Source organism: Diabrotica undecimpunctata, chromosome 7 (genome assembly GCF_040954645.1).
Source record: "Diabrotica undecimpunctata isolate CICGRU chromosome 7, icDiaUnde3, whole genome shotgun sequence".
Classification (NCBI taxonomy): domain Eukaryota; kingdom Metazoa; phylum Arthropoda; class Insecta; order Coleoptera; family Chrysomelidae; genus Diabrotica; species Diabrotica undecimpunctata.
The window spans coordinates 86,798,828-86,823,795 of record NC_092809.1 but is presented as its reverse complement, the minus strand read 5'-3'; the positions used below and the strand labels follow the sequence as shown (position 1 = coordinate 86,823,795).

The 24,968-nt window shown below is 33.3% G+C and overlaps 1 protein-coding gene across 3 annotated transcripts in view; it reads left to right on the top strand.

Annotated features, from left to right (window-relative positions):
- The window catches only part of Sin3A (SIN3 transcription regulator family member A), a 319,966-nt gene that overhangs the window by 43,858 nt on the left and 251,140 nt on the right, over positions 1 to 24,968 (top strand). For all 3 annotated transcript variants that reach the window (XM_072537654.1, XM_072537655.1, XM_072537656.1), the window contains exon 3: positions 12,252 to 12,479. In XM_072537654.1, the coding sequence (XP_072393755.1) occupies positions 12,252 to 12,479 (228 nt within the window). The remainder of the gene's footprint in view (positions 1 to 12,251; positions 12,480 to 24,968) is intronic.

Below are 24,968 nucleotides of genomic sequence, written 5' to 3'. Positions count from 1 at the left end.
GCAACATCTGTTTTAAACTCTTTCAAATGTTCACTTGCTCGTTGAATTCTACTTCTTAGTTGTGCTTTGTAGACTTGTAAATTGGCATCTCCGTAACGTTTGTCTAGTCGAGTAAACAAGGTCTGGTAACATTTTATTTGTCCCTTAGGAATCGATCATAGGATATCCGCAGCATCACAGCAGCGTGACAAACAGCCTTTTCTTGTTCTGTCCAATAATTAGCTGTCACAATAGCTTCAAATTGTTTAAGATATATGGACCAAGAAGACTTCTTATTAAATGATGGCAATTTGAATCTCATATGATGTGTCGTTTCGTCTCTAAGTTATTCTTATAACATATAACAGGTGGTAGCACTTTTATGTTGGTTATCATGGTCTCTAATTGTTTGATTTTCTCTTTTATTAGTAGTAGTAGTAGTAGTAGGTAGTATTTTTTTTATATTGTACATTAAATTAAATACTTGTTTCAGAGATTATTTGTTTAAACAATCTATTCTGTCATTAAAAAATGCATTTATTTCTTTGGTATAAACACAATATTTTTTATTAAACGGTTATAATTTATTTTTGAATTTTATTTATCCATGAGCTTACTCTGAGTATTGGCTTTGTATTTCTGTTGTTTGAATGACGTAAAACTCCGAGATTACTTATTAATTTGAGCTAGCCCAAGAAGAGTTTTGATCTATTAAGAAAATTAAAAATAAATATAATTATAATTTTGCATAATTACATTAAGAAAATAAGTAGAATCAAAACAATTGTCGCCCAACCTGTGTGGCAAAAACAGAAACACCAATACCCAGACAAAGTGTACTGGAAAATATATATACTTTCTTACAGGATTTTTCTAATTTTTTTTCTCTGCCAAATTTCGACAAATTTATTTTTGATTTTTATTCAAACCTTTTTCGCTTTGAATAATTTTTTTACATAACCAGATATTTTAATTTGATCAACATTCGTGGGGAAGAGGGAAAGATAATATTGCAATTGGGTTGTACTTTCACATTGTATAGTCCAGAAAAAGGAAAGAAAATGGAAACAAGAAACAACAAAAGACAAAAGGAGACCGAAAAATGTTATAGCCAGGAAGAAATAGAAAATGTAGACGAAGAAAATAGTATTGCAGAAACAACAATCAAGGAGAGTGGCACAGAAATGTTACAAATGCTACAAATACAGGAAGAAAACAGTAAAATACAGGAAGAAAACAGTAAAAGACAAGCAGAAAGAATAGAAAAACATATAGACGAAAACATTAAACAACAAGATCTAGGTTTTAAACAAATGGAACAGAAACTAGAACAGCATAAAGAGGAGGTACAATTGTATTTACAACAGGTGAAACATGAAGTAGAGCAGAAAACAAAGGAAATTAGCCAAAATTTAGAAAAACATACCAAGAAAATACAGAAATTGGAGAAACGTGTAGAAGATAGAGATGAGGAAATAGAGGATAGATTGGAAAAATTAGATAAGAAATTATTGGAAGTAAAAACACAACATAATACTGGAGAAAGAAGACAAGTGATTATACACAGTGGAGCAGAAAGTAAGGTCCAATTTGGCGGGGATATAAAGAAACAACACCCAGTTAAGGATATGATAAGGAATTATTTTAAGGAAGACGCAGCATTATGGTTCGAGAGTAAGCAAAATGAGTTACAAGATTGGGAAGATTTTGAAAGGAAATTTTTGAGGTATTATTGGGGAAAAGAAAAACAGATGGTCGTCAATAGTGAACTACAAAATGGGAAATATGGGAAATTATAATTTAAATTATAATTATTCGGAAGAACAGTTAGTTGAATTGATAGCAAGACAATTTTACCATGCAATGGAAGACTATGTCACATTGCAAGAATATAGAGACATAGACAGTTTATGCCAGTTCTTAGCTGTAAGAGAGGCCCGAAAAAAAGAAAGAAGGAAAGGTAGGCAAACGGAAAACAATGGGAACAACCAAACAAACCGCACACTCAACTACAGACCGGCTCGTACTTGACAATCCTTACCGATACAATGGATATAGAGATAATGGAGGACCAAGATATCCAAATAATATTAATCAAAATAGATATGAACAGAATAGAAATGAATATCAACAAAATAGAGTTCAAAACAATGGGAGAAATTATGACAGTCGACCATATCAGCCAAATCCAGGACGGGAATATTTTAATAGAGGAAACCAATATAACAACAACAATGGACAAGGAAGAACACAAAACAGAGAAATAAACAACCTACGTTTAATCAGAGAAGGAGAAGATGAACAAGGACACCAAGAAATAGACAATGTGGAAGTGGAAAACAATAGAGCAGGGCCGTCTTTTCGGGAGGGGCTCACTAAAAACAGGGATAAAATTGAATTTGGGAATATATACTCACCCTAGGGAATTTATCACTTTAGTGGGAAAAAGGATTGAATACGGCCGAAATAATTTGGTTATGTTACATGGATATATTAAAAATAAAAAGGTTAATATACTTTTGGACACTGGTTCAGAGGTATTATTAGTTAATAAACAATTGATAAATGATTTAGGATTAAATTCTCAACAGTATAATATTTCTCGAATAAGGTTAGTGAGTGCTAATTCAAAAAAAATTTCGACTACGAATGAGGCTATTGTTTTGACATTGAGATTCAAAAGTAAAGAATATTGGATAAATTGTTTTATAATTGAGGACATGAAATATCATATTGTCATTGGAGTCGATGAATTAGACAAGTATGGAACAAACATTAATTTTTCAAACAAATATATAAAATTTGAAGAGGACATAATGGAAAAAGGTTTAGAGGAGGAAGAAGAAGAAGACGCAGGAAATGAAGTAGATGTTTTGACAACACATATTGAATCTAAGGAAATGAGAAGTGTGGCATCTCAAACGATGGACACAGATGAAAGAAAAAAGGGGAAGAAGAGGAGGAGAAGAAATAGGAAGAACAGAAGTATAACGCCGACACAGTAGGATAAGTAAATTTGTTAATTAATGTCTTAAGCTTTTGCAAAGTGTATTTGCTTCTTCAAGATATGCTAACATAAATTTTTTCAGTAAATACAAATCTTCAAATTTGGCGCCATTTTTTTATTACAGTTGACAAATTACGTATTTCATAATATTCTATAAAGTATGCAAACATTAAACAGTCGAAAACAGTTATCAACAATGTAGAATATAATTAACAGACGAGTGTCGTTCTGTCTTGAAATGAATTAAAATGAAATTTTTTTTAAATAAAATTCTCAAAACTAAACTAAACCTTCATAAAATTAAAGCATCTCTCTCTAGTTCAGAACAATGTCTCTCTCTAGTTGTGGAGTATTGGTCGCTTATGTGTTTCTTGGCCGAAAGTGTAAGATTGCTGACTGACAGGGTCAGCGCTTCTTCTTTCTTGTTTTTTCTCTGAATAAACTGTGTACTATTTCCTTCTATTATCTTCTATTTCTTGCTCTGTTTTTAATTTCACCCCATGTTAGTCTAATTTTTTCTAGTTCTCTCGTTATAGTTCTTTTCCAGCTGTTGTCTGATCTACCTCTATGGTTGGTACTCAAGTGCTTGTCTGGTTATGTTGCTTTCATCTTCTTCAAAGTATGGCCAATCCATTTCCATTTTTCCACTTTAATGTAGTAGTTAAATACACACAACGCAAAAGTCTAAGGATATTTTAATAATTTGACAATACCTATGACAGAAATTTCATGACCATATAAATTTGCTTGTACTATAATTGTTGATACAGACACTCACTTCTTATCAAAAAAAATTGTAAAACTGATAGCAATACGTGTTTTAGAAAGTTTTTTATAAGGGACAAAAAAATCGACATTTTCATGCTTTGTTTATTTTTAATTTTAGTCACTTTATACCATTCTTGCTTAATGGGTGAGTTAAAGATATTGTTTTTTTACCATGCAACGACAACATTTAACGTTGGACGAGATGAATAGAGCCGTGAGCCTCCTTCAATCTGGTATGCGACAAACTCAAGTTGCTGACCAGCTGGGTGTCTCCCAAAGCGTCGTAAGTCGTTTGTGGCGTCGGTTTAGAGACACTGGGAGTCCAGCTGAGCAATATCCAGGACGTGGTCGCTCTACAACCGTGGCTCAAGACCGATATTTAATTTTAAATGCCAGAAGGCAGCCAACAATCACAGCACCCGAGCTGGTTAATGAAATACAGCTTGCACATAATGTAAAAATTAGCAGCAGTACTGTGAGGAATCGTCTTCATGAAGCCAATCTTCGTAGTCGGCGACCACTGAGATGTCTATCTCTATCTAGAGGCAATCACGCTGCAAGATTAACCTGGTGTCAAAAGTTTCAGAATAGGACTAGCAATGACTGGGCCACAGTTTTGTTTAATGACGACTCTAGATATGGATTTCATCCAGATTCTTGTCGGACAAGAGTTTGGAGACAACCCGGAAATGAAGAACGATTACGACATCTTCAAGAAGTGTATGCATAGAGAGGTGGTACATTAATGGTATGGGGCGGAATCATGATTGACCGAAGAACTGACCTCATTTTCCCACTTGGCTTTCTCACAAGTCAGCAATATTTGGACACTATTCTTGAACCTGTTGTGCGCCCGTTTGCTGCTGCTGTTGGAGAAAATTTTTACTTTATGCAAGATAACGCTCGGTCACATGTTGAGCATATTGTAACAAACTGGTTGGATAACGAGGTTAGTGATGTATTGCCGTAGCCAGCACAATCATCGGACTTGAATCCCATTAAGCATGTATGGAACACGCTCCAACGAAGAATTACTCCACATATGGGCAATATCTACAATGAGTTTCAATTAAAAGAGCTTTCAATTAAAAGAGAGAACAATGGACACAACTACCTCAAGCAGACATTAACAATAGGATTCGGAGCATGAACAGTAGATGTAGAGCTGTGATAAACCAACGTGGTGGCCATACTTTATTTTAAGTTTATATTTCGTATGTTTGACATTTTATGGTGGTAAGTGAAACATGGGTGATTTGCAATATATTTTTTTTGCTTTAATTTTCTGTTTTTTTTTTGCAATTTATGGTTTTTGACATACAATTTTGACAACAATTTAAACTACAAATTTTGTATTACTTTTTTTAAGTCGAATACAGATAAACAAAATACTTCTATTTATAAAAATATCCCTAGACTTTTGCGTTGTGTGTATATGTTAGTTTGTTTTGTTTTTTTCCCATAGTTTTGTATTAGTATTCTGTTGGGCCAGTATATTTTCAAAATTTTTATATAAGATTTTTACAAAAACAGTGTTTTTTAGTTGTGGTTTCGTCCTGTTTTTATGTTTCTGCTATGTAAAGTAGTATACTTTTGACGCAACTATTAAAGATTTTAATTTTTGATTGGTTCTGATATTTCGTTTTTAAAGTGTGAAATGCACGTTGAGCCGTTAATATTCTTGTCTGTATATCCTTTTTACAACCCCCCGTTCCTTTCCATGACTGATCTCAAATATATGAACTTGTCTACCTCTTCTTCTTCCTTACAGTTTATCATTATTTTATTATCTGGATGGTTATTATTTTTTAAGAGTTTGGTTTTCTCTGTATTCAGAGTCCAATGGTGTCCGAGTACTGTGCAAATTTGTCAATTTTTTCCTGTCCACTTGTCAATTCTTGTTTGCATATGTTTTTCTCTTACGTTACCTAAGTGTTCCAATTTGACTTGTATCCTGCGTAGAAGAGTTTAATAAAGTTAATGATTTTCAGTGGTATCCCATATAATCAAAACTATAAAAATCTTCTTGGGACATTTCACAAGTCTCTTTGACCTAAAGTTAGAAGGAAACTATAATTAGTAAACAAATTGTCAACATGAATGGCATAACGCAACTGTCTTTTATCGTCTGTTAAATCTTCTAAAAAACGTACTAAAGGAGCAGAACATTTTCCAAAAATATGTTCATAAGATTTATTTCCACGAGGATTGTCTCTTGATATAAATCAAAATTGATCAGGTAGCCATCATTGGTATTTAAACACCACATTTTATAACCAAAACATATTGGTTTGCCTCGGATAAATTGTTTACATCCATAACGACCAAAATATTTTATCATGGCTTCATCATATGAAACATTTTTTACATGCACAAAATTATCCAAACATTTTTTCTTCAGTTTTTCCATAAATGGGCGTAATTTCCACATCTTGTCTGATTCATTGATCTGTGTATTATTGGCAAAATGAATATATTTTTGAATTTCATCAAATCTATTGCGACGCATAGCATCGGTCACAAATTTATTATTAAGATCGTCTTTTATATCCCAGTAATGATTTTTTGATGGCACAGTGTTATATCCAGTAAGAATTCCAAAATATTCCAAAGAACCATTTTAAATCTTATACAGTTATATTTGGATTAGCTTGATTTTTAAATAAGGCATAGTTTCTTATAAACCAATAAAACACTGAAAACTTTGTTTTCAAATCACATAGTTATTATATGATAAACTCCCAGTGATACCATATGGTATCACCGACATATATGGTAAGACACATATTTTACAAAAATGTCTCAATAAATTTAAATTTGACAGAAAGGATATAAACATGTTTGTTTTATTAACCATAGATTTTTTACAAAATATCGTTAAAATTTATTATATAGATAAATAAAATTTACTTACACAAAATGCAAGTCCATCTTTTCGTCCCAACTTCGACAGACCAAATATTTGAAAAATCACACTTACTCTACAAATGTTACAAACGCACTGATGAGCGGTTAGTGTTAGTATGGTGTACATCTACTGGTCTGTTGTTTATAGTTAGGAAAGGGGATGAGACCATAAGATCGTTTCTAATAGGTTTCAGGGGGGCAAGAGAAGTAGGCGTGTTTTGTGGTTTCGTATGGTATCACTGGGCGCTAATGGGTTAACATATTTTTTATGTTTTTCTATGAAAGCAAAATCTATCTCAAGGCAAATGAGTGTGCCTAGATATTAGAAAACGATGTTCTATAGTTTTGTAAAAATTTTCGCTAACTAATTGAAGCCATAACGCCATTATTAGCCAATTCTTGTTTTGGTCTCTGCAGTTGTCGGTAAAGACTACAAGATTTTCAGATCTTGTTGGCTCGTCGGTTATATATTTTAGAAGTCCACTAGCAATTTCGGAGCTTCCTGTTTTTGCAACTGACTCTGTCTACATAAACATATGACCTTGCCCAGATAGACAATCAGGACCCAGATAGGTCCATGCTTTTCGAAGGTAAAATGCTACGCCAACAGTCAATGGCGGGTGGGGTAAGGTTTGTTGTAGTCAAATGTTTGTTGTTATGTCGGTGTTGTGAATTTCTTCATTTGTCTTAATTTAATCTTTGGCAGAGAGCGTAAAGCGTAGTTTTACTTGGAGATTTTCAGCCTCAGATTCATTATCGTTATTTGAACTTATCATAACATTTAAGTGAATCAGATTGAACACGTATCGCTTTTGAGCATCTTAAACCCTATGTTGTATTCTAAGTTAAAAATTCTTCGGTACTGATCCTCTTTAACTGGAATAATACTACGCTCTTTACACCATGCAATGTAGTAATCCTTATAGAGGCTTGAAATACTAAGATCATGATTTATATAGACTTAGGATTAGCGGTTCTACTATAATGGCTAACATGTTTAGAAATACTTCTAATGTGTTCGTGAACTGATTGTACCATTTCTGGGGCAACTTTGTTCAGTCTATTGTGATGTTTACGGCCACTATGAGTGTTGTTTAAGGCTGTTAGTGTTTCATTTATCTCTCTTGTTGTATTGAGGCTTACTTGTAGACTGATATCTTCTAATTTGCTACAGTATTGTTCCAGTTAGTTCTCCCAGTGTGCAGCCTTGGCGTGGCCATTTTTTTTTGTAGACAATGAAGCTGCTAATGGTTTCTATAATTGTGGAATGGTTGGATCTAGTCGTAGCTGCCATGGAAGCAGGAGAGATGCCCTGAGTGATAAATAGATCCAGCAGATCAGGTGTTTTGTTTGGATCCATTGGGCAGTATGTAGGAGAGTCTGTTGGCAAAGGGTGGTAGTTGTTTTTTCATGTGTTAAGGTCACTAGTTCTCTGCCTTTAGTTGTGAGACGTGATCCAAATAATACATGTTTGCTGTTGAAGTCTCTCCCTGCAATGAATTTGTAACGAAATATTTTGCCTACCATATAGGGTATTATTATGGGGTTGAAAATTGGGACAGAAGTTACTGGGCTGGAGATAGGGCAAGCAAAATAAACGAAACTTATGTGAACGGCACTCAGGGTTTATTTGGAGTAGCTGGGTCGTGGATAAGTGAATGAAACTATGGGATTATATAGGGGCAACTACAAAAAATGAAACAAATGGGTACTTACATGAATCTCCTAGACAAATGGGTAACAAAACAACAACAAGAAGGACCTCTAGCTATTTAAAATAAGGACGCCGCTTCGAAGAATCCTTGTCTTGCTGGATGAAGGAAAAAGGCTCTTCCTTCCTAAAAAAGAAACACAAAAGGGGTTATAGAACTTTTTTAAAAATAAATAGAGAAAATGGTTCAGAGAAATAAATTAAACATTAATTACTGTCTCACCACAAACAGTTACAGATATTAAATGGTACAAAATACTATATTAATAGTTACAAAGGTTTATACCAAAAATAACAAAGAAACATTACATGTCATCCGTTTACAAACTCGGGAGATGCTACAAAACTTAAAAAAAATGCTAAGACTATAAACTGTAGCAAAAAAAAATATTACAAATAAAGATATCTTTTTAGATAAACTATCCATGAAGGTTAATCTTTTTCTAAAAATTAAAACAAATTAATGACAAAAATATTTATAATATTTAAAAACTGGACAAATAAAATGATAGCTAAGACCACGCCCTAAGATTTAGAACTTTAATTATTACAAATTCTTTACAAATCCTTAAGCTGGGAATTCACGTTCCACTTAGTAGGACTACTAGTTGGATATTCGTCTCCATTCACGCTCCGACTTGCTATCCAACTAGCGGTCCAACTTCAGTTCTAGTTGTTTTCACGACGGTGGACATCGTTTAACCAAAAAATGTATCGAGTAAACACTACGCAAAATATAATTAGGAGGAGGAAAATGGCAGCACTGTGCCTGTTCTCCTTATCATTTGAAAAAAAAAAGAAGAAAAAATGTTGGATGAAGAAATTATTTGTTGATCGTGTGAACTATTGTGACACGAAATTGCTCAGTGTCATGAGGATGATTACAAAAACTACCTCAGAAGGGACTTTTTCGCTGTTGCGAAATTTTTATTAAAATATTCCAAAGTTGAAGTCGAAACGTCAAATAAATTTAATTTCTAACTAATATTCAGGCTTATTTACAATTAAAATAGTAAATTTGCATAAGATGCCACAAGAAAATAACTTCAGGACAATATAAAGAAACAGTTACTTCTAATTTCAGTACAACTATGATTTCATTTTCGTTGTTTGTTGATAATTCTTCTGTAGCCAATCCGGAGTGTTGGAAATTGTACCTGTGTGGAAGTGTCAGAAATAGATCTACAGAAAGGAAAACGATTTTCCCTAACAAGAAGTAGATGATGATGAAGAATCGTGTATTTAATAGAGGTAATTTTCATACAATTGAAAGTTTATTTTCTATTAAATATTTGCGAACTAAGGATCTTTGCGTAAAGTAATTCATAGAAATCTCATACGTAATAGGTGCCAAGTGTCAACTGACTGAGGAAACTTTCGATCTGACCTGTGATCCGACTTCCAACTTCACCATTCTCGCTCCTACTTCGTCGCCAGTCGGAAGTCGGACCTTCAAGTAGTCCCTTTAGATGTTCCGACTCGTACCACTAGTTATCCAATAATCCAACCAGCCCACTCACGGTCCGATTTCAGATCCAACTACGGAAGTTTGACCACTAGTCGGACTAAAAATCGGAACGTGAATGGCCTGTCTTATGAAAGCAAAATATTATTATTAAACTGTCTATTTTACTTTAAAATTGAACACAAAAAAGTTGAGTTTCACAAAAAAATGCACTAAAATTTCTGAGATTAGTAACTGGAATTTAAACTCCCTGCCACACGAACAAATTCATCTCCACTGGGAAAAGTACTCTAAAACGGCTTCTTAATTGTGACGAATACAAATCTGAGGTTGAAAGTTTGGCACGGAACACAAAATTTGGAACTCTGCTTCTTAAAAGGACTGGAACAATGTGGGTATATTTCCAATTTGTTGTAAACGACACAAATCCTCTTAGATACCAAAAAAATATAAATAGTGGTGACTCTTTTCTAAACTGACATTACATAGACTATAGTTTCTATTTTCTATTTTCAACAAATTTGCCGGTCTCTTTACCGACTCTCTAAAACGTCTACATACTTTCGTTACCCTTTTCAACCTAAAAACTGGAATTCATTCGACCCTCGATATCGGCTGGGGCCAGCAGTTTTTCTTCCCCGCTAACCCCAATTTCTCGTCAAACCGCTTCAACAATATCGCAAAATAACCTTGAAACATTTCCAGTTCAAAACACGTACAAATAAATAAAATAATCATATTTAACTTCATCGCCGAATTCTTTCTTGGGGAGTGTGGGATGTGTACACAAAGACACCAAAATTTATATATAGCCCAGGAGCGTACTATATAAATTTAAATATTAAATAGTTCAAGGAATTTTCAACATTTTATGTCCTAGAGTTCCAAAACATTTTTTGAAATCTTTCTAAAGTGTATCGGGTGGAAAATAGACCGCTGCGACTGTTGATTCGTAACACCTTGTGCTGAGTTTGATAACTGTAGTTGAAAGCAATTTTGAGCATACTTTGGTAGTTTTGCATGTTTAATGGTATTTTTTGTCAAAACAACTGATCCAGTTTGGGTGGTTTGAGGAATAGGTTGTGTAGTGAGGTATCTTAAAGTAAGTTTGACTTGTGAAATGGCTGTCACTGATTAATAGAATTTCAATTTCGTTGTGTAGTAGAAATAACTTAACCTCATTTTTGTGGTATGGAATTCCATTGGCATTCCACTCTGCTATTTTAATGGAGCTATTGAATTTTTGATATAGTGTTGTCAGCAAGTTTAGGATCTTGGTGTTTTGTTGTACTATTTGTTGGAATATATTTTTGAATTCCTCTAGGAATTTGACAATTAGGTCATTAATATTTGGTTGTTGTTCGGTACCATTTCTTACTGCATTAGAATTTTATGACTGATTGCGTTTTGTTGAAGAATATGATTGTTGGCGTTGTTTGGTTTGAATAAATTATGATAGAATTGGCATCCTTTGTAGTTGGCTAGATGGGCACCATCACATAAAGCACATGCAGGGTATCATTTTTTGCAGGTTTTTGTATTATGTTCTCCACACAAATGGTCTGTTACAGTATGATCTTGAGTGACCATATTGCTTGGATCTCATGCATTGAGTGATGCCATTTATTATTTTTGGAGGTTTCAATTGTATAGCTCTTTTGAAGATTTGTCAATTTGTAAATGTCTTTGTTGTTATCTGCTGGTTATAAATCGACGAAGAATATATTTAAAGGTTGTTTCGTCGTTCTAATTATGCAATTCATCGCATTTCTGACTTTATGTCCTTTTTTGGCTAATTCAGTTTTTATTTCACTGATGTCTGTCACTCGTCGTATGGTGTTCGACTCGAGAATATGATAAAATGCTGTGTCAAACTAAAATATACATAAGAAGAAATTATTCTACAATAGAGTGATAATGTCAGTGAAACATTTCAAATCTTCAAGATGTAGATACATCACTATAATACAAGATGTTTGTGAAATATTTCAGATTTTCAAGAGATGTGTATGATAATTTAAAATAATTTAATCCTACAATCCAGTCAGAAGTCCTAATTAATTATGGATTTATAACCTCCTTGATGTCTGTTTGTCATTTGATAACAAATGGGGAATAATCGTTAAAATCGATATGAATCGATATCTGTCATATTCTCCCAAACTTTGACGCATGGCTACTTATTGAAATTCGAACATTGTACAGCAATTTTTTTATACAAAGTCCGACGATTATGTCTATTTCAGACATTGTAGGGGACCAAATCAAAAGGCACTGCCTAGTATGGCAATTATAGTAAAATAATTACCAAAGTATTTTTTCTGTTTTTTTTCAAAATTGGATTACAAGTTAATTTATATACTCTATTTTTGCTTTGCCAGTAAAAAGAATAAATTGTTATTTTTGTGTTTTAGAGTCGTTTCCAAGGTCAACCCGAAAAATATAAGAAGTTTTTGGAAATACTACATACGTATCAAAAAGAACAACGCACATTAAAGGAATCATCAAGCATAGGTAGCAGTCTAAAACATCTCACAGAACAGGAAGTGTATAGTCAGGTAGCTAAACTTTTTGAAAATCAAAGCGATCTCTTAACAGAATTTGGACAATTTCTTCCTGATGCCACCAGTCACATAAGTCAGGTAATTCTTATAATTAATAAATAAAATAAATATAAGTGTTATAATTTTTTAATAGATTTTCTGAATTTGGTCCTTTAGGTAACATATAATCGTCAGAGTTAAAATGTTGCAAACACGCAAATGTTTTGAAGGGGTCTCTGCAGATCGCTGCTAACCACTGTTTTTAAGGTTGATCTGTACCCCCCAAATTCAAAAAATTTGAAAAAATTTGAGAAGGTATATGTGATGACTAGAAGTATTTTGACAACTTTTAAACAAACTTCATGTTTTCGTTTTTGAAAAAACTCAAAAAACTACTTTTTTCCAAGTATAAAGCGGGAAAACCAAACATAGGATTTTGTTAATTTTTTTACAGCATCAAGATATGATTATAAGAAATACTTATGAATTTTTTGAAAATTTTTGAATTTACAGTTTTGTTCAAAAGTACAAAAAATAATATGTTTCGGCTTATAATAAAGTTACCGGTAAGAAACCGAAAATTTTATCATAAACATATATAAAACTGTAAAAGTGGAAAATATTTGCCACAAAAAGTTAAATATTTTTTCCTAAACATATGAAAAATCTCGTTAAACAAGAATTATGTCTTGAACTGCCGCCTTCAAATTGTAATGTAGGGAGATGGCTCCATCTGAAGCAATGGTAGTATTTATCATCGATAGATAGCATTACGTTCGGCTTCGAAACGCTTCAAGCGAAACGTCACACTAACAGGGTTGCCATATCAATTACTTTGTACAACACTTTGGCAGATAACAACAAAATTTAATAGGAATGTTATCGGTTTGAACTTTGAACCGGTCATGCTGAAACTTACAGAGTTACAGAATAGTAGATACTGCAACTTTTATTTTGAAAGTACGATATTATAAAATTTACACTCTATAAGTAATATATCTATAAAAAACCTATTTAGTTTTACAAAACTATTTAGGCGTTTTTAGTTCATTATTTTAGTATTTATAAACAATAGTGCTCCTTGCATAACCAGTGGCGTACACAGAATTTGTCTGAGGGTTGGGTTTTGAAATTTTTTTATGCTACCTCCATTTTGAGTCCCTAAAATTTGGTTTTAGTTTAATTTAAAGTTCTAAAGATAGCAGTGCCAAAGATTCAGGTATCTATTATTCGGTACTCCAAAAGTGGGGCAAAGACATTTTTGGAACACTCCCTTCTCTTATCTAAATCTTATCTATTGTTCTGAAACTATTTTCTTGTTGCTTTTAAAGTAATTACTATTTTAATGGGAATAAGCCAACTTGTAAATACAATACATTTCGGAGACGGCTATCGCCGTATTCCCGTTCTTCTCCGCCAATCCTGCCGGTTTAAGGCATGCTCCGCCTCCAAACTTTTCGATTCCATCGCTCTTCTAATTTCTTCATTCCATGAGCTTCAAGTTCTACCTCTTTTTCTTCTTTCAGGGGGCATCCATTTGTGAAGTTTTTGGGGCCAACGTTCGTCAGGCATTCTCAATAGGCGTCCAAACCATTTTAAACCCCTTTTTTTCTATTCTGTCAATGACCGTTTCTGTAGCATTGGTCTTCCTTTCCTGGCTTGATGTTCTAGCACTTCTTCTCAAATAATCCATTTCAACTGCTAACAATCTTCTCTTCAGGTCTGCATTGACAATTGTCCATACTTCAGAGCCATAACAAAGAACTGATTCAACCATGGTTTGCCCTATTATTTTTTTGTTCCTTTTGGAAATGTTGCGATCCCAATTTTACGTCTCTGAGTAATTCGGTGTTTAATTTCGGTTTGTCCCAAGCCGTTCTTAGCAATGAGTGCACTTAAATATTTAAATTTTGCCACTTGTTTGATTTCCACGTCCTCGTCGATCAACACTTCAAACCTTGCATCTGAATTGATAACTAAATATTCTGTTTTCTTCATGCTGACTTGTATTTTACATATTCTCTGTATAGACGCTTTATCATAAATTCTAGATCATAAAAATCTTGAGCTAGGACGACTTGGTCATCCGCAAAGTTCAGGGAGAACAGTACGTCATTTCCTATGGGGATTCCCATTCCCAGGCAGTGGTTTTTCCAATTATGGAGGGCTGCCTCAATATATAAATTAAACAGTGAGTGTGACATTCTGCATCCTTGTTTTAGTCCTTTAGTTACTTTTATTGGCTCTGATAGTCTATTTCCGATTTTTAGCTAAGTAGTGTTCTCCCTGTATACTTCTGTAATTATTCCTAAAAGGTATGGACTAATGTCGAGTTGTTGCCACAATTTAAGTCTTGGAACTGTATCATACGCCTTTTCTAGGTCGATGAAGGCTAGATGTACTTTGGTACCAACTACTATTCTTTTTCTATTAATTGTTTGAGTATAAACAAGTTATTAGTGCAAGATCAAAGATTCAAACGTCAATAAACTTATTTTAACCTTCAATTGTGGCTTATTTCCATTAAAATAGTAATTAGATCTTATCTCTGTCATTGGCTCGGTTGGTGTTTTTCTTCTTCTTTCTTTTTAATGACTGCTCGGATGTAATTGTGAACACTATTCCATCCCTCCGTACTTCCAGTCATCTTCACGATCATCTCTCTTACAGTCACAGGGTTCATACCTATTTCTTTCTCTGTTTCTCTCCACTGTACATCTATTACACTTCAGCATTGTGTGAGGAACAATGTCGGAATATTCGCAGTATAGGCATTTATCTGTATCTGTCTTTCTGAACCTATGAAGATACGCCCTAAAACAGACAATCTAACCAGTCCGCTTAGGCTCGGGATCAGCATCTTGGTCCACTGGGCAACATCTTCCTTGTTGTTTTCCTCTTCTTGCCATCTTTCCATTGATCTTTTCCTTTCTTCTTTTTTTTTATAGCTGTTGTCAAATGCTCTCTTCTCTCATAGAGATGTCTCTTTTCTTCTGCTAGCACATGCAGAGAAACACAACCTGTGATAGTCCACAATGTCTACCACCTGTCTACTTTTGTTATAAGCCTAATATTAGATATGTATATCTAATATCATATTGTGTATTTATACAATAATTATTGTGTTCTGCATATTTAAACGTGGTAATTTAATTATTCAATTAGCGTTGTTGGATTTTTTGTATTGTGTGTGAAAGTCAAGTTACATTTTCCTACTATTCTTTATATATTTTTTTACTGGTAAGATAGAAAAATCTTTATTAACATCAAAAATGGGTGCCATATTAGAATTATTTGAACTGGATGCTGGTGTAATAATTATAGAAGGTATTTCAAACGAACTTGTTCATATTCGTATTCATATTCAATGTCTAAATATTGCACAAGAAGAAGTTATAAGAATAACTAGGACAAAATCGAAGTCACTAAGAATCGTCCGTAATAGTTGCTATACATTCTAAGATCAGTTTAATAAATTATCTGATTTAATTTCTAAGTTATCAGATAGATTCGCATCGATTAAGGATTGTCTCGAGGCCTAGGAACAACTTTCTCAAAGTAACTCAATTGAGTAACTCGAGGATTGTAACAAGAACCAAATATTCGTTATCAGTTTCCACGTTTTTCCGTTTTTCGTATTGGCAGGTTAACAATAGTAATAAGCCTAGGCCATTAACGGTTAAATTTGCAGATAATAATAGTCCATTATTTATGTTGCACAATTAGATGAGGTGGTTAAGAACCAAATTTTCTAGAGTTCAATTTTAAAGGATGGCATAACTAAATATCAATAAACTATTTGAATAAATGGCGAGAGGAACTGGAAACATATAAAGTACTTAACAAAGAACTAACAATAAAGTATATTAATAAAGTTTCAACTATTATTAGTACTAACCAACAAAATGCCGCAAAAAACGAATAAAGACAACAACCAATATTTTTTAGACCAATATTGCTTCTTTACATGCTAAGTTTTCTGACTTTTTGTCATTTAAATCTTCTCATGCCGATATTCATATTTCCGATATACATAATATGTTTGGGATGGAGTTCCTCTGAAGTCGCTACGGGAAGTTAATGATTTTGGTGTTACAGTCAACCAAACATTAAGTTGGTCTACTCAAACAGCAAAAATAGTTAGTAAAGCGAACTCTGCTTTATACTTTATATCAAAAGCTTTTCATAGAATGTCTCCGGACTTGTTTTTATAGTAGAAGCTACTAGTTTAAATAGTTTCAAAAACAAGTTTGATTAAAACGAACAGAATATTGTACCCAGCCTTATGTTAACTAAATTGTTTGTATTTTTTTTCTTCTATTTATATCTTTCCTAACCCAGGGAATAACTTATTTAATTCCCAAAGATCAAAATAACACTCAAGATCCAACCAAGTACCGCCCAATTACTTGTCTTCCAACTCTGTATAAATTGGTCACATCCTGTGTAGCCCGGCGTATCAACCTTAATCATCTATTGTATATAGTTCCTCTGAACAGAAGACAAGTGACAACATTAATGTCAACCTCAAAAATAAACAAACAACTGAGGTTAATGAGCAAATAAAAAAACATAAAATAACTGAGGAGAACAGCGATAGTGACTCAGATGGGTTCCAAAAAGTTATACACAGGAGACATCGGTACATAACTAAAAAAAATATAGGAACGGCAGTAAGCGATGACGATAGCACAAGTGGTTTTGCAGGGGAAAAGAAAAAAGTGTGGCTATACTTGTATAGAGTGAAGAGAACAACAAAACAAGAGGAGATATGTAAATTTCTAATAGAAAAGAGGAAAATGCAACAAGAGTCTATTATGGTAAAGGAATTGCCGAGTCAAGAAAATATGTTGAAGAGATTTGTTGTATCGGCTCCCTTTGAATATAAGGATGACATGTATAAACCAGAGTTTTGGCCTAATGGTGTTGGCATAAAAAGGTTCCAGATGCATCGTCATAAGGATTTTCTAGATAACCGAGGTGGAAATTTTTCATAGGAGAAAATAGAGAGCACAAGACACATCAACACAAGGAAATTGAAATACAAAACACAGTCACACGAGCAAAGAATATAAGTATCATCCACCAGAACCTCCAATCCATAGGAAATTGTATTGATGAAATAGAAGAACTTCTAACAAACAACAGTGACTGTAAAATATTGTGCACAACAGAACATTGGAAAACTAAAGAAGAATTAAGTGAATATGGAATTAACAATTTTGTGCTGACAGCTAGTCATTGTAGAAATAATGTGAACGAACATGGAAGAACAGCTATATATCTTAGTAAAGACATCATTGGTCAGGAAAGAAAGGATATACAAGAGTTATCAGTAGATAGGGTAATAGAGTGTGCTGTATGCGAAGCTAATGTAGGTAATAACAAACTCATTATAGCATCAGTTTACAGACCATCAGGTAGCGATCTGGCAGTTTTTTTAAACAAATTTGATATTATACTGGGAAGAATTATGATAGAAAACACAATTATAATTATAGGGGGAGATTTCAATATCGATCTTAAGAATAACACATTAGATAAAGTAAAATTTTGTATGTTAATTAACTCATATAATATTTGTCATGTAATTGAAGACTACACTAGAGTAACTGCCACATCTAAAACTTGTATAGATAACATACTAACAAATATGCAATCATATGTGTCAGTAGAAGTCTTGCACGCTGGAATCTCTGATCATTCTGCCCAAAAATTAACTTTTCAGGTAGAGGAAGCAGAAACGAATACTCTTGAAATGAAAAGACATTTTAGTACAAATAATATTGAAACCTTTATAAGTAAATTACATAATCATGACTGGCTTAATTTAAGTTACAAATGTGTAAATGATCAATGGAATACTTTCTTAAATCAGTTTCTGTATATATTCAATCAGTGCTTTCCTTTTAAGAAGTTAGATTCTAGGCAACGTAAAAAAGGCCTTAATAAAAGAGATGATCGAGAGATAATAGAATGTAAGACTCGTTTAGACATCTTGTTGACAATGAGCAGAGTTAACCATAAATTCTATGATTCCTATAGACAGGTAAAAAAAGAATATAATAAGAAACTAATAACAAAACGATCAAAGCTATATGAAAACAGGATGTCTGAAGCTGCCAACAAAAATAAATGCATGTGGCAAATTGTTAGTGAAATTAATGGTCAATTAAATTAAGGGTTGTTTTTTCCCTTCGTGTAAAGCCCTAAGTCTATCCGAGGTCCACCTGTCTTGTTTAAATGCTCTGATCGACCCCTGAGCGTCAAATTGTATCCTAAACGATGAAAAAAAAAATGATTTTGTTCTTCCTAACTTTGTTCTTCTACATGGTCTGGAAGTGTTTAGTATATGTCTGACTCCAGTTACAGTTGTTTTTTGGCATTTCTTCCGGACACCTATTCCCATCCGTAACATGAGAGATTCTTAATGATAATCCATCCCTTGCTCAGCTCGCTAGTTTGGGAAAAATAAGTTCTAGATTGTGAATATCTTAATCAAAATTTTTGTTTATTTTGAAGGTCTTTGGAAAATTCTACTAATTTTTTTTCTCTCTTACGGGGGTTGTCTTTTTAGTTTTGCATATAAAAACAAAAAATATATAGACTTAAAGTACTTTATTGTTTTTCAAAATATTTCCCACCAAGGTCGATACACTTTTGCATACGATTAAACCAATTGGTAAAACAGTTATTCCAGTCTTCAGTTAACACCTGCAAAACCGCTTTTTTGCAGGTGTCTTAAAGGCATCGATGGCTACTTCTGGCGACTGGAATCGCCGCCCACGCATTGAATTCTTGATCATTGGGAACGTGAAGAAGTCGTTGGGACTTATGTTGGGGCTATAGAGTCTATGGTTTAATAATTCGATGTTTTGAAGCTCCAAAAACTCGTATTGTCTTTTGGGCAGTGTGAGCACTTGCATTGTCCATTTGAAGCTCCAAAAACTCTATTGTCTTTTGGGCAGTGTGAGCACTTGAATTGTCCTGATGTAGGATGATACGTCGTTGTGTGTTGCTTTGTCGGAGTTTCGCGATAACTTCAAGTAAACAAACAGTTATATGCCAATCAGAAGTAACCGTTCTTCGAGCTTCTAAGGCAATTGTTGTCACATGACCATATTTTGACACAAAAGTTGCGACCGTTTTCTTTAACATACTTCGAGAACGGATCACTTTTGTTGGTTTTTCCTCATCGTGAAACACTCACACAGCGGATTGGCGTTTATTTTCCGGTTCGTTGGAATAAATCCAAGATTCACCTTCACTAACAATACTATTTTTTTAATTTTTTTTTTTTGTTAAACACCTAAGCTGTGTTAATTAAAATACATTGATAATAAGTTGCCAGTCAAAAAGTGGCCGCATATATTTTTAATTCTAATTGGCATTTTGGCATTTCTTCCGGACACCTATTCCCATCCGTAACATGAGAGATTCTTAATGATAATCCATCCCTTGCTCAGCTCGCTAGTTTGGGAAAAATAAGTTCTAGATTGTGAATATCTTAATCAAAATTTTTGTTTATTTTGAAGGTCTTTGGAAAATTCTACTAATTTTTTTTCTCTCTTACGGGGGTTGTCTTTTTAGTTTTGCATATAAAAACAAAAAATATATAGACTTAAAGTACTTTATTGTTTTTCAAAATATTTCCCACCAAGGTCGATACACTTTTGCATACGATTAAACCAATTGGTAAAACAGTTATTCCAGTCTTCAGTTAACACCTGCAAAACCGCTTTTTTGCAGGTGTCTTAAAGGCATCGATGGCTACTTCTGGCGACTGGAATCGCCGCCCACGCATTGAATTCTTGATCATTGGGAACGTGAAGAAGTCGTTGGGACTTATGTCGGGGCTATAGAGTCTATGGTTTAATAATTCGATGTTTTGAAGCTCCAAAAACTCGTATTGTCTTTTGGGCAGTGTGAGCACTTGCATTGTCCATTTGAAGCTCCAAAAACTCTATTGTCTTTTGGGCAGTGTGAGCACTTGAATTGTACTGATGTAGGATGATACGTCGTTGTGTGTTGCTTTGTCGGAGTTTCGCGATAACTTCAAGTAAACAAACAGTTATATGCCAATCAGAAGTAACCGTTCTTCGAGCTTCTAAGGCAATTGTTGTCACATGACCATATTTTGACACAAAAGTTGCGACCGTTTTCTTTAACATACTTCGAGAACGGATCACTTTTGTTGGTTTTTCCTCATCGTGAAACACTCACACAGCGGATTGGCGTTTATTTTCCGGTTCGTTGGAATAAATCCAAGATTCACCTTCACTAACAATACTATTTTTTTAAATTTTTTTTTTTTTTTTGTTAAACACCTAAGCTGTGTTAATTAAAATACATTGATAATAAGTTGCCAGTCAAAAAGTGGCCGCATATATTTTTAATTCAAATTAATAGTAATTAGTTTTTAACAAATTTTATTTCTTTCATTTATTTTATAAATAAAATATGCTGCTTATTACGTGTATGCTTGTTTTTATATCAAATTAAAACTAATTTTTTTCTTAATATGATGATATAAGGTTGACTGAGAGAAAATGGTCGAAAATTAGGGTTGTCAGCTGTAAAGTAAAATAGAGTTAGAGCACAACGACACTTGTGTGACAAGTGATAATATCTATTATTATATATCTTTCGACGCATGCTGTATAAACTCACACATCTGACACTTCAAACCAGTTGCGTTGCGCGCTAGCTGTCTTTTATTTTTTCTTTAAAACCTCGCGTTTTTAACAGCTGGCAACCCTAATTTTCGACCAGTTCTTCTCAGACAAACTGATATCATCATATTAAAAAAAAAGGGCTTTAATTTGATATAAAACATGCATATACGTCATGAGCAGCCTAATTTATTTAAAAAATAATGAACGAAATAAAAATTGTATCAAAAATTATTTAGTATTAATTGAATTAAAAATATTTGCGGTTACTTTTTGACTGGCAACTTATTAATGTGTTTTCCTAATTTTGAATGTTTGATAATCTATGTTATGAACGTAGTGATCCTGCAGTGGGATCTTAGTAGTAGTATCTCATTGTAATTACTATTTTAATGTGAATAAGCCACAATTGAAGTTTAAAATAAGTTTATTGATGTTTCAATTTCCACTTCGGAAATCGTTCTCAAAATACAATACACACAGACGCTACAGCGACATCTATCAAAAATAATCAAAATCCGGAGATTTCTTACGTTTGGAATCTGTTCAGGAAATTGCCTAAATCAGTGTTTTCTATAATTTTTAAATTAAACATACGATAAAAGAAAGTGTAGAGGTAGATATACGTGATAAATTGTAGGTTCCGTATGTAAGAAATCTTGATTTTGATTGTTTTTAGATTCAGATAAGTTTATTTATAGTCGAAAGGTAAGTTCTTGTAAATACTTTTTACTTTGGCCCGTTTTGACCAAGATCTAAGCGATTTATTGTTAATTGATAATAGGTATTATATTAGATACTATTGCATAATATTGTACTAATTTGTAATTAGAAAATATAATACAGTGTGTCCGTAAAGTATGGAATAAATTCGATATTTATTTTTAAATTTAATGTTCTACATTTTACAATAAAATTTCATACAAGGTGATATACATTACAGTGATGACGTCATCGGCTCTTTTTTTAAATGTAACACCCTGTATTTTAGGACATTTTTAGATCGATAAAAATGAGCTGATTTCAAAAAAGTATAATACTCGGGTCTAATGGATATAATTTGAAAGATATGCGCTGAGAAAATAAATTATATATTATCAATTGCAAAAAAGTAGCCTACTTCTAGTTTTTGGTAAACTGTAATTATTTTTAGTAACGTTCAATAACAATTAAGTAGTACAATAATTTTATTAATTCGTGAATGTTCTGTATTATTGCTTAGAATTAATTTTAAGTAGAAATGAATTTGAGTGTAAAGCAAAGAATTAAAATACTCATGATGATTGGGTATGGAGACAAATCGCGAACTCGGATGGAAGTGTGTAATTTATTTAATGATAAATATCCAGAAATACCCATCACACAATCAACAGTAAGTAAGATTGAAATTTCGAGAAATTGGTACGGTTGAAAATGCACGCAAATCAGGTCGTCCCTCTGTAAATTATGTTACATTAGATGTTCTACTTGCTTTTGAAGAAGATGCGCACACTTCTGTTCGTAAGGTGATCTCGATGTTTGCAAAACAAGGGTACACAAAGTACGTAAAAGTAAGTAAAATGCACAGTTGTACAGGAATTAAACGAGGATGATCCAGATAAAAGAATACAATTTTGCGAAATAATGATAGATAACAGCCACCGAAACCTTCTCTTGGTTCAAAATATTATTTTTTCTGATGAGGCTACATTCAAATTAAATGGCGAGGTCAACCGTCAGAATTGTAGATACTGGGCAAAAGACAACTCCAACTGGATGCGGGAACATCATACACAATATCCGCAAAAGGTAAACGTATGGGCTGGCATTGTAAGAAATAAAATCATTGGACCCTACTATTTCGAAGGTAATTTAAACGGGTCAGCATACCTTCAGTTTTTAAGTGGGTATCTCGTAACTACTTTAATTAATTTATTCCCCAGTAAAATTAATGTTGGAGGTTTTGATAAAAGTTTATGGTTTCAACAGGATAGTGCGCCTCCGCATTATGCTTTAGATGTTCGAAGGTACCTAAATGAAATTTTTCCGAACAGGTGGATTGGAAGACGGGGACATATTGAATGGTCAGCGAGGTCGCCAGACCTCAATCCTTTGGATTATTTTATGTGGGGTCATTTAGAGATTGTTTATAAAACTAAACCTGCAAATATTGGAGACTTAAAAACAAAAATTCGTAAAGAAATAAACAATATTTCTGAAGAAAGCATAAACAAGGTTCTACAAGAATTTGTACAACATTTGTTTGGATTACTGTTAAATACAACAAGGGCTACAATTCGAACATTTAAGATTAAGTCATGTATTAATTACTGGATTACTTTCAAGTTATTTATTATAATTTATTAATATTATAAATCAATAAAAATTATTTCTAAGCGCATATCTTTTAAATTATATCCGTTAGACCCCCAGTATGATACTTTTTTGGAATCAGCTCATTTTTATCGATCTAAAAATGTCCTAAAATACAGGGTTTTACATTTAAAAAAAGACCCGATGACGTCATCACTTTAATGTGTATCACCTTGTATAATGAAATTTTATTGTAAAATGTAGAACATTAAATTTAAAAATTTACGTGTTTTAGATTTTTTTAAAAAGGCTTTTTATTTAGGAAATATCAAATTTATTCCATAAATTACGGACACACCGTATATTTAACTCGTTTATGTATATCTTCATCATTCTCAACTTATTCTACTGATTATGGTGCAGCCTCCCTTACATACCCATTCTTCATTTCTGCCGACGACTGTCTAAAATTTGCTTTTCTGTGCCATGTTGTACCGGCTTGTTTCCTTATGTTATAGTCCCATGTCCCATTTTAAATTTAGACGTCTTCTTTGCCTTTTGACGCTTCTTGTATACCATTGTAATTCTAGTGGACAACCTATTGTCAACTCTTCTCGCTAAATGCCCCGCAAATTTAAAGATTAATTCTGTGGATTACAGCAGTGACCTTGGTTTTTTGTCTGATCCGTTGTATTTTTTTCGATCTCTCTTTGTTATACCTAGCGTGCATCGCACCATTGATCTTTGAGTGACTGAGTTTCGATAGTATCTCTTTCTTTAGGTTTCGCAGCTCTCTGTCATGATTGGTAGTATACACTGATCGAATGTTTTTTTTTTTTTTCAGGTGGATTGGCATCTTCCATTTGACTGCATTTCTACCAAAAGATGCCCAAACAGCCCAGTTTCATTCTTCTGTTGATTTCTGGAAGTAGGGAGCCAGATTTATGTATTAATAATCCCCGGTATACAAACAAGTTTACTGTTTCAAGTACAGTGTTATTATTATTTTTGTCAGGTTCATTTTTAGGCTAACTTCATTGCTACTGCATTTAGGTCGCTTATAAGTCCTTGTAGTTCTGCAGGATTATTAGCAATCAGAACGATATCGTTTGCAAATCTTAGATGGCTGAGGTATCTCTTGGTTCTACCAGAGAATTTTGCTGAGTGTATTTTCTAGAGGTGCAGTGAAGAGCTTTGGTGATATTGCGTCTCCTTGTCGGACGCCTTTGGTAGTGGGAAATTCTGGAGTGTTTTCATAAATTTTTACCTTAGCTGTGCAGCTTCTAATGCATTTGTTAATCTGTTGATGATGGTCTTTGTGAATATCTTGTGTATGATTGGTAGTAGACTTATAGGTCTGCAATTTTTGATATCCACTTTGTTTATCTGTTTATATATATATATATATATATATATATATATATATATATATATATATATATATATATATTTATATAGATGCGAACTTTTCCACCCAATCTGTCATGTGTAAAGTACTGGTGAGCTCGGACTCAGTCTCAGACTGGCACAGCGTTCCTGCTATTAATAACAAGATCAGCAAAATGTTTATACCACATATGAATTTTATATTATTCGAGTTGTTATTTATACTTCTAAAAAGTTT